General features: G+C 38.9%; 1 protein-coding gene across 2 annotated transcripts in view; it reads left to right on the top strand.

Moving 5' to 3' along the window:
* The window catches only part of DMGDH (dimethylglycine dehydrogenase), a 55,283-nt gene that overhangs the window by 20,132 nt on the left and 25,538 nt on the right, over nt 1-9,613 (top strand). For both annotated transcript variants that reach the window (XM_005858075.2, XM_005858076.2), the window contains 5 exons: nt 3,812-3,981; nt 4,370-4,523; nt 6,137-6,302; nt 7,004-7,134; nt 8,391-8,608. In XM_005858075.2, the coding sequence (XP_005858137.1) occupies nt 3,812-3,981; nt 4,370-4,523; nt 6,137-6,302; nt 7,004-7,134; nt 8,391-8,608 (839 nt within the window). The remainder of the gene's footprint in view (nt 1-3,811; nt 3,982-4,369; nt 4,524-6,136; nt 6,303-7,003; nt 7,135-8,390; nt 8,609-9,613) is intronic.

Below are 9,613 nucleotides of genomic sequence, written 5' to 3'. Positions count from 1 at the left end.
TTTTTTACAGAGGGGAAGGGAGAGAGATAGAGAGTTAGAAACATCGATGAGAGAGAAACATCGATCAGCTGCCTCCTGCACATCTCCCACTGGGGATGTGCCCGCAACCCAGGTACATGCCCTCGACCGGAATCGAACCTGGGACCTTTCAGTCCGCAGGTCGACGCTCTATCCACTGAGCCAAACCGGTTTTGGCAAGTGTCATTTTTTTATAGGTTGGGTTTGAAGTGTTAAGTTTAGGTCTCTGGGACATCCGGAGGGAGAAAACCAGATGGAGATATGGGACTAGAAGGTGTAATGTCACTGAGGGCTCAGGTAATCACCTATGGAGTCTTATAGGCATGTGCATGTGGAAGTGTGTCTCTGGCACGTCACTTATATATCTTCTTTGGAGAAATGTCTATTTGTATCTTTTGTCCATTTTAAAAAGTTGTATTATTTCTTTGTCTTTTTATCATTAAATTGTAGGGTTCTTTACATTTTCTAGATATACGACCCTCATCAGATACATGATTTGCAAAATTTCTCTCCCATTCTGGGGTTCTTTCACTTTCTTGATAGTGTCCACTGAAGCACAAAGTTTTTAATTGTGTATTAAAATTACAATCAGAATGTGTAATTTTTCTTGTTTTTAATTAAATTAATTGGAGTAACATTGGTTAATGATATTGTATAAATTTCAAATGTACAACTTTTTACTATGACATCGTATACTTTGCTTTGTGCTCACCACCAAAGTTGAATCTCTTTCCATCACCATATATTTGATCCCCTGTATCCTTTTAATACTCCTCACCCCCTCTTGTAACCTCCATAATGTTATCAATATCTATGAGTTTGTTTTGTTTGTCTGTTTGTTGTCTTTTGTTTTATATCCCATATCTGAGTGAAATCATGTGGTTTTTATTTGGAGGTTCCTCAGAAAATTATGAATAGAGCTACTATATCACCCAGTAATCTTTCTTTTGGGTACCTACCTGAAAAATTTGGAGACATTTATTTGTAAAGATATATGTACACCTATGTTCACTGCAGCATCATTCACAATAGCTAAGATATTTCTCATGTAATATGATGGGATGCTCACATTAGCTGCCCCTCCCTGCATATCTCAGTGATCCATTCCATGGTTCTGAAGGCCAGTGGTGCCCACATCTGGCTGAGCACCAGAATCACCTAATAGGAATGTTTAAAAACAGAACCTCAACTTTATGGTTGGTTACTTGCATGTGTTTCATTCTCCTTTTTATGTTATCTATGAAATTCCTATTATTTGTCTCTAGAATCCATGAAAGATGTGTTGAATTGGAAAACTAACAAACAAACAGATTCCTGGAGACCACTCTTAGAGATTCTGATTCAGTAGTCTGGAGAGGGGTCCAGGAATCGTTATTTTTATGTTGTTTGTTATTCTAGTGCAACCAGACCATAGGACAGGTATTTGTCAACTGTCTACATATATGCCAGTGATCATTTACCTTACAGATTACCCTCAGATAAAGGTGCTTTACTTTTGTTTCATCACAATCTAGTAAGTTTTTCTGCTTCTTGGTGACTAACACAGTGCCTCCCCCCCAAAAAGTTTAATTAATTATATTGAGTTGAATCTTGTTTTCTTGGCTTAGAACTGATTATAAACAGCAAACTTAAAGAGGGGAGAATGCTTTAAAAATGTAACATCTGACAGTTTAACAGACACAGACACTCAAAAACCTAGCAGCTGGGCCTTTGAGAAGAAACAAGTTCTGCAGATGAATGCTAGAGATGGAAGAAGAACCTAACTCTCCTCATCATGTTCCCTTTCACTTCATACATTATTTCCTTATGAAAATCTTATCAACTGGGCATCCTCTGTTGTTACAACAGCCACCAGGTATTGCTTGCCTACTATGTGCTTTTAAATGTCACGTCAATTCATTCTTCATCAACACTGTAAAGAAAATGAGCACATAAAGAAAATGAGAAGATTAAAGCTCAGGGTGGTTACACAACTTGCCCAAGGTCCTGCAGCTAGTAGTGGAAGAACAAAAATCATACCCAGATCTCCTTATTCTATGTGTTTAGCTACTAAAATAGGGGCTCTGAATAGAGGTTTCATAACACTTAGTTATGTGGCATTTTACATATAAATTGGTGATGGTTAGAGAGTGGACATTATTAAAAGATTTACTTTTTTAAAAGAAATTGGATTTGATTCAGGATTATCCCCTAACACTAGCACCCTGCCCCACTTGTTTGCTTATGGGCATTGTTGAGAGGGAAAGAATTTGATGGTGTAGCAATGAGACCAGAGGAAACCAAAATACAAGCCTGGCTATGCTCAAGGACGCTGCCAGGGATGTGAATTCTGTCACATGTGTCTTGGCTGAAAAAAAAGATATAGAACCATCAAAGTCAAGTCCAATAAGAGGGAGTATACACTGGGGTCAGATGACAGACTTTTTATACTGAATCTGCCCTTTATTGTTGTGTGGCCTTATTTAACACCTGTGTGTGGATTGGTTTTCTCACTGGCAAAATAGAGTTGCTGAAGAATTAATCAGTTGGTACATGTTAGATGGAAACAATGCCTGGAAAATGGTAAGCACTTTCAATAAATGTCAGTAAAAGTTTATGCAGTTTCAAGCCTTGTATACAGTACCTCTAGCTCTCAAAGATGGCAACTGTTGTATTTCATACATTGGGCCTGGGTAAGTGAATAAACATTTTAAGCATGTCTTTCATAATTATTTTAAGCACATATTTAATCATTTTTCTTGCTTTCTTAAAGCTTAGTGAGGTTGTTTGTGGATAATTTGGATGGCCTGTCTTTCTTCTTTAAGCTATCAAGAGAACTACCCATTCTGAGTTTTTATTCTGCTGGAGAAATAGCCTTCTAACACATTTAGGCACTTGCTTTTATCAAATAGCAAACCTGGTAAAAGTTAGTTGACATTTCCAATCTTTGCTAAGCTCCTCCCAAGCACTTAGAACCTGGCTGTTAAGATGCTGTGATTTGAGTCCTGTAATTTCTTGCATTTAGAGGTCTGCTCATAAAGCTCCTTTTCATGGTCATCTCTCCATAAGCCCCTGCTCAGCCAGTTCCCCAGAAGCCTCTCTTAAACCACAGATGAACCCACGGTAAAGTCCTTTACTAGACGAGAGTGAGTGGGTGGAACAGCACACAGCCAACATTAAATTATGATCCCTCCATCTATATCACATTATTTGCCACAATCATGTTCTTGGTTTTAAAGCATCTTCATATGGAAATAGAAAACAAGCCCAACTTCTATACCAAGTGACCCGTTAGTTACAAAATACAGGAGCCAGTGTTCCTTTCTGCCTCCTCTCCACAAGTCCCAGGGTGAGTGCCTCTTGTCTGAATGCTTCTAAGATAATGGCCCAAGATCCTGGCACAGAACTAAATTGGTCCAAGAAGAGATGAGCATCCCACTCCACAGTGTACATGTTGCTGCAAATTCCCAATCAGGATAATCACAGCTCAAGAGGGCTGATCAGGTATCAACTACATCTGCCTGTTGCTTCCTTCACCCCATTTTCCTGAAGTGAGCATCCTTACTAGCTAAGAGTTGTAGGCTGCTTTGTATGTATGCATCTCTTGAAACTGGAAACAAACTAGCTACAAAGTCAGGTGCATTTAATTTAGATGCCTAAATATGTTTTCTTTTTGAGGAAAAATATGATAGCATAAAGATTATGAATAGCACAGAACACCCCAATTTTAAGGCCCTATAAAATATTTGGACATGTTTTGTTGTTTGAAAATAACACGTGTCAATAACAGTATATGTATCTCTATTTTTGAAAGATATGGCATAATCCACGCCGGCGGGGTAGGGAAATATCTCAGTGACTGGATCCTGCATGGAGAGCCTCCTTTTGACCTAATAGAATTGGATCCCAATCGATATGGCAAATGGACAACCACTCAGTACACTGAGGCCAAAGCAAGAGAGTCGTATGGATTCAACAATATTGGTAAAGTGCAAATTTACTATGTCTACAGAGTGTGTGCAAAATGGACTTGCAGCGCCTCTGAATCTAGATGCTTTTTGTTCTGTGCAGTTTGGTGGGAGTGGTTAGGGAGTCTGAAAAGCCTTGTGCTTCTAAGATGCAACAGGAAATCTATATTAATGTATATATTTCATGTGTAGAGTGCATCAGTGATTTTCGGTTTTAAATTCATTTTGACTTTCCCCTTGGATGATCAATATAAAAATGACAGCATTGATGGTTTTGTTTTACATCAATTTAATACAGGTATATGCTTCTGGATTTTAAATACTGTTCTCCATTTTGTGAATCCCTTCAAAGTATTTGCTAGCTTTGGTTATATGCTGTTACAGTTCTGGGTTTCCTTTTTCAGTTGGGTACCCTAAAGAAGAACGGTTTGCTGGGAGGCCGACTCAGCGAGTCAGTGGGCTTTATAAAACCCTGGAGTCTAAATGTTCCATGGGATTCCATGCGGGCTGGGAACAGCCACACTGGTTCTACAAACTGGGCCAGGACACTGGGTACAGGTAAGTAAATGACTTGACCTGCCTGGGGCTCTGACTGTAGAATGCAATTTCAGAGGTGGGATGGAGGGACATCAGTGCCGATTCCTCTCCCACCCTATCGCTCCATCTCATTCCTACAACATCTATTTTCTGGCAGTGGAGCCATTAGTCTATCCCACATGACACTGGCCCACATCTAGGGCCCATCTGGCCCCACGAGCCCTACACCAGCCCCGGTGAAGCCTCGGCTTGGCATTTCCCAGGAGCTCAGAGGAACCTTCTCACCCCCTCCACATCCTCACATGCCTTCGGTTGGCTCCTAAAGGTTTGTCCCAGCTTAGGAGGCCTGGTTGAATCACATAGTATGGAAATAGTATGGAAATATGGGTCTTCTAGTTATCAAGGAATAGCTCAAAGCAACTACCTCCCAGTGTGTGTATACCAAGTCATGCAAATTGTATGCACTGTTGATAAAGGAGGGGAAAGGATCATTTACGTAGCATTCGAGGTTAAGCTAAAACATAAAGACGGTCACTAAAACAATTCTCTGAACTCCTCTAGAGTGGTTGCCTTTGTTTTACTTGGATTACATGTCATCATTGTACTTGAGATTTATAGTGATTACATATTTTTTTCTCAGGAGAATGCATAACCCAAGAGAAGACAAATAGCAAATCTAGGAATGAAGTTCCCTTTTTTTATTGCTTATTTAAAAACGGTTTTGATGTCTACTTTAACACCAGACCTAAATGGTGCAAAATATAGTAGAGGGCCAGTTGTTGATTACTTTAGTATTTGGGCTCCCCAGGCAGCCAGTCTAGATGATCTGGGGGCAAAATATTGGTTTGGTTTTCCCTAAATGACTCAGATAAATAACAGATCTATTCTTAACCTTGTGCTGTTTGGATCTGGCTTGTTTCGTCTACTAGTTTAATAATTAAACTACTGAAAACTCATTTTGAGACTTAGCATCCTGCTCTGAAGTTAAAATACCACATTAGGAGTCCACTTCATCAAGTAGAAGGGACCCTACATAATGAATCAGAGACCTTTGTTCCAGGGCCAGCTCTGTCAGTAAATAATGCAAAGCCTTGGAATTCACGTTGTGTCTTTTCTCTAAAAGATGAAGATGTTGGATCAGATCCTTGCCTAGTCCCGGTGTGGAGCCTGTGAATGCAGAATACGGGCCCCACCCAGACCTGCTGCATCAGAAGCTGCATTTTAATAAGGGCAATGATTTTATTTGCATTAATATTTTCAGGAGTGCTGGACAAGATAGCTCCACCCCCATATATTCTAAATTAGGTCCAAATAGTTAGCATTTTTAAAATGCTCCTTAGTGACCACAGGACTGTTTGACTTCTAAGCTCTCTTCCAGATTTGAAAGCCCACATGTCCTATCTTATTTTCTAGTTAATAGATAATTTATTCACTATGAAATGGGTTAAAAAAGACATATGAGTAACTTTAAAAAATCAGATTCCAACATAGACGTATGATTTGCAGAGTAGAATTTTAGGTTGCATTTTTTTTCCAAATAGAATTTACTAGGTGAATAGGGTTAATTAAAATATCCTTATTCTATAATTTTCTGAAAATTAATGACAGTTGTTTTATGACAAACTATGTTTCAGGCCAAGTTTTCGCCGCACAAACTGGTTTGAGCCGGTGGGCTCTGAGTATAAACAAGTTATGCAAAGAGTAGGGGTGATTGACCTGTCACCATTTGGCAAGTTTAACATCAAAGGCCAAGATTCTACTAGATTGTTGGACCATCTCTTTGCAAATGTCATTCCAAAGGTAAATAACCTTATAATGGTACAAGGTTCAGGATTGTGGCCTGTTTAACTCTATCCTCTCATTTAAAACAAAAAAAATAGAAACCCCCAATATGTTATTTTAGTCCACTTAATGATTTCGGTATGAACACTAGAACTCGTCAACTGATCAAGAATATTCTAGCTGCCCTAACCGGTTTGGCTCAGTGGACAGAGCGTCGGCCTGTAGACTGAAGGGTCCCAGGTTTGATTCCGGTCAAGGGCATGTACCTTGGTTGCGGGCACATCCCCAGTAGGGGGTATGCAGGAGGCAGCTGATCGATGTTTCTCTCTCATTGATGTTTCTAACTCTATCCCTCACCCTTCCTCTCTGTAAAAAATCAATAAAATATATTTAAAAAAAGAATATTCTAGCTAATTTTTTAATTTAAATTTTTATTGAATGAGTTATCATCCAAGAATCTTATGAACTTTGCTTAATTCTGTCAATAGCTACAACTTTGACTGAAGTATAATTTTTATGACAAATAATTGTAATTTAAACTGAGAACTTCAAAATTAATCTTGGACTTAGGTTTGTAAATAATTCAAACAAGTGATATAAATGATAAGATTCAGATGTTTTTTATTGTTGACACCCACATTTTTATTTCCATGTTGGTTTAAAAGGGATACATAAGATTTTTGTTTCATCCTGAGATAATTTTAAATTCTTTTGTGCAGGTGGGTTTTACAAATATAAGTCACATGTTAACACCAAAAGGTCGAGTGTATGCTGAGCTGACTGTTTCTCACCAGTCTCCTGGGGAGTTTTTATTAATAACTGGTTCTGGATCAGAACTTCATGATCTTAGGTAAGTGTGCACCTAGTAAGAGAATTGTATATGGATTAAACATTGACTCTGTCTTAAGCTGAGTTTTTCTTTCACCAGTAGTTGAAAGTACAACTTTAATTCTTAAACCTTGTTGATTCGAATAAACTTCATGTCTATACGGAAATTATTGAAAGTGAGGGACCCTGTCTCCACCCCCTTCCAAAAGGGAATTCCTCTACTGGTTCTAATAATATCAACTCCTATTTATGGGCATCATCATTGTTTCAGAACTCTTTTTACATATTATATTAATTACCTCTCTTAATAGATATATATTTGCGTGGTATACACTATTCCCATTTTCAGATGAGGAAACTGAAGTTTGTATTAAAGTAACTTGCGGAAGCCAGTCAGTCCTTTTTATTCTGATGCCCACATTTAGTAAGCTGCCTCCCTGGGGTATCTTCTTCCTTTTTCATGCTTTGTGCTCTCTGGTCCACAGTTGCATCTAAATTGTTGACCGTCAAGTTGATCCTTCACAAGAATCTTTAGAATGTGGAATATTATTGTTTACTAAATGTCAGACTAGGAATGAATAGGTGTAAAAGTTGGGCAGGAGAAATCTTGACGCTGACAGATTCTCACTCTAGTTATAAAATGATGCAAATTAGATCCTCCAATCCAGGATGTATTGGGAGCCATTTCGGTAGTAGCTTAGCTTTGTGTAAATCCAGGTGATCCTCTTACAATAGATCTGTGTAGTTCTAGGGACTGCTCAATAAATCATAAACAAGCTCTATACCGGGTTCCAATAACTCATCAGGACAGAAATGGAAACTAGTCTTTAGAGTTTTTATATTTTCCTTGTGATTGTCAGAGTAATTCTGTGTCTGATGGCAGGCCCATTATTAACTTTTGGCACCATGAATGTGCCTCCTGTGTACAGGTATTGGAGAAAATTTGGGTTTAAATTAATTTTTGAAGATTGAGTCATTAGTTTAAATACAATAGGGCTGTCACTATTTAATTGTGTGCCAGAGCTCATTTCAATTGAAGGATCCTTCTGTACTGTGAAAAATTACCCCCAGTTTATATAAGCAGGTGGTTTACAGAGAATCACTTAACATGTCTGGGATCCAGTTTCCTCAACTTTAAAAATTAGGTGATTATATGAAACGATGCCCTGGGGATTTTCTGGTAATTCTAGACACCAAGTATGTCTTCAGAGAAATAATATGTTACCAACATGCATTATTCAAGCAAGATTTAACACAATGTTTATGACTCTAATGCAGATGGATTGAAGAAGAGGCAGTCAAAGGTGGATATGATGTTGAAATTAAAAACGTAACTGATGAGCTTGGAGTCCTTGGAGTTGCAGGGCCGCATGCAAGAAAGGTCCTTCAGAAACTGACCTCTGAAGATCTTAGTGATGATGTCTTCAAGTTTCTTCAAACCAAGTCTTTAAAAGTTTCCAACATTCCTGTCACTGCTATTAGGATATCTTATACTGGTAAGAATCAGAAAATAATTTAGAGTAAAATTTAAAAGAAGCTACCAAAAATTCTCTCTCTCTCTCTCTCTCTCTCTCTCTCTCTCTCTCTCTCTTGTATAATTTTGGAGAAAGAGTTCTCCTGCCCAACTTTTATGACAATTCTCTCTCTGCACTTTTAGCCTGGGAGATCATTCCACAAATTTCCAATTGTAAGGGTAAATAAAAGAATGGGAAGATGACGGCTGCTGGAATAGTTGGAAGGGTTGACAGAATATTCAGGCCAGTGGACTCTATCTGGGAACATTCGAGATCGTCTCCCATAGAGACCATCTTGAATGTATCAGGCACCTCTCTTGCAGCATTCCTGTTTTCCATCTTCCTTTCTAGGCTCTAAGTGTATTGAGGAAGTCTTCATATAGTACCTAACCTTGTACATAGTAGGTATTCAGAACAAGAGTTGAATGAATTTTCTTCACCTCCCCATTGGTGCTCTGGGCTCACGTCTAACTTCCTCTAGACCTCCTTGTCTTTTCACAGAAGGAGTACTTGGTGCCCAGGCATTTGTTCAAGGACATGTTGCTCTTGCTTTGGTGGTGTCCTGGAAAGACACATCACCACCAGCCCTCAACATTGGGGAACAAGGAGAACACACAGAACAAAGGCTGTAGCCCTTCCCTGGCATCGGTGTACCTTTTCCCCACCCTCTCCCACCTAACCTTGGCAAAGTGGGGACAGAATAAAGCACGAGCAGAATAAAAAATAAGCAGACTGGGTTGGGTTTCATTTCCTTTGGTTTTTGCCTATAGCTCTAATGGTGAGAGGAATGACCAGGTGGGGAAGAAAGGGGGAGTAGGAGGAATTAGAGACTGTGACTGTCCCACAATGAAGACCATTTGAATAAGTGTCAATTGCCTATTTTTTTAAGCCTTGTGATTTTGGGGCAAGGAGTTGGGAGTAGAGTTTCCTAATCCTTGAACCCCTTATCTAGATAAACTATGCCATGCTAATTACTCAACATCATGA

This window comes from Myotis brandtii, unplaced genomic scaffold (genome assembly GCF_000412655.1).
Source record: "Myotis brandtii unplaced genomic scaffold, ASM41265v1 scaffold115, whole genome shotgun sequence".
Lineage (NCBI taxonomy): Eukaryota > Metazoa > Chordata > Mammalia > Chiroptera > Vespertilionidae > Myotis > Myotis brandtii.
Note: the sequence above shows the minus strand (reverse complement) of the source record. Positions and strands in the feature narration are given on the sequence as shown.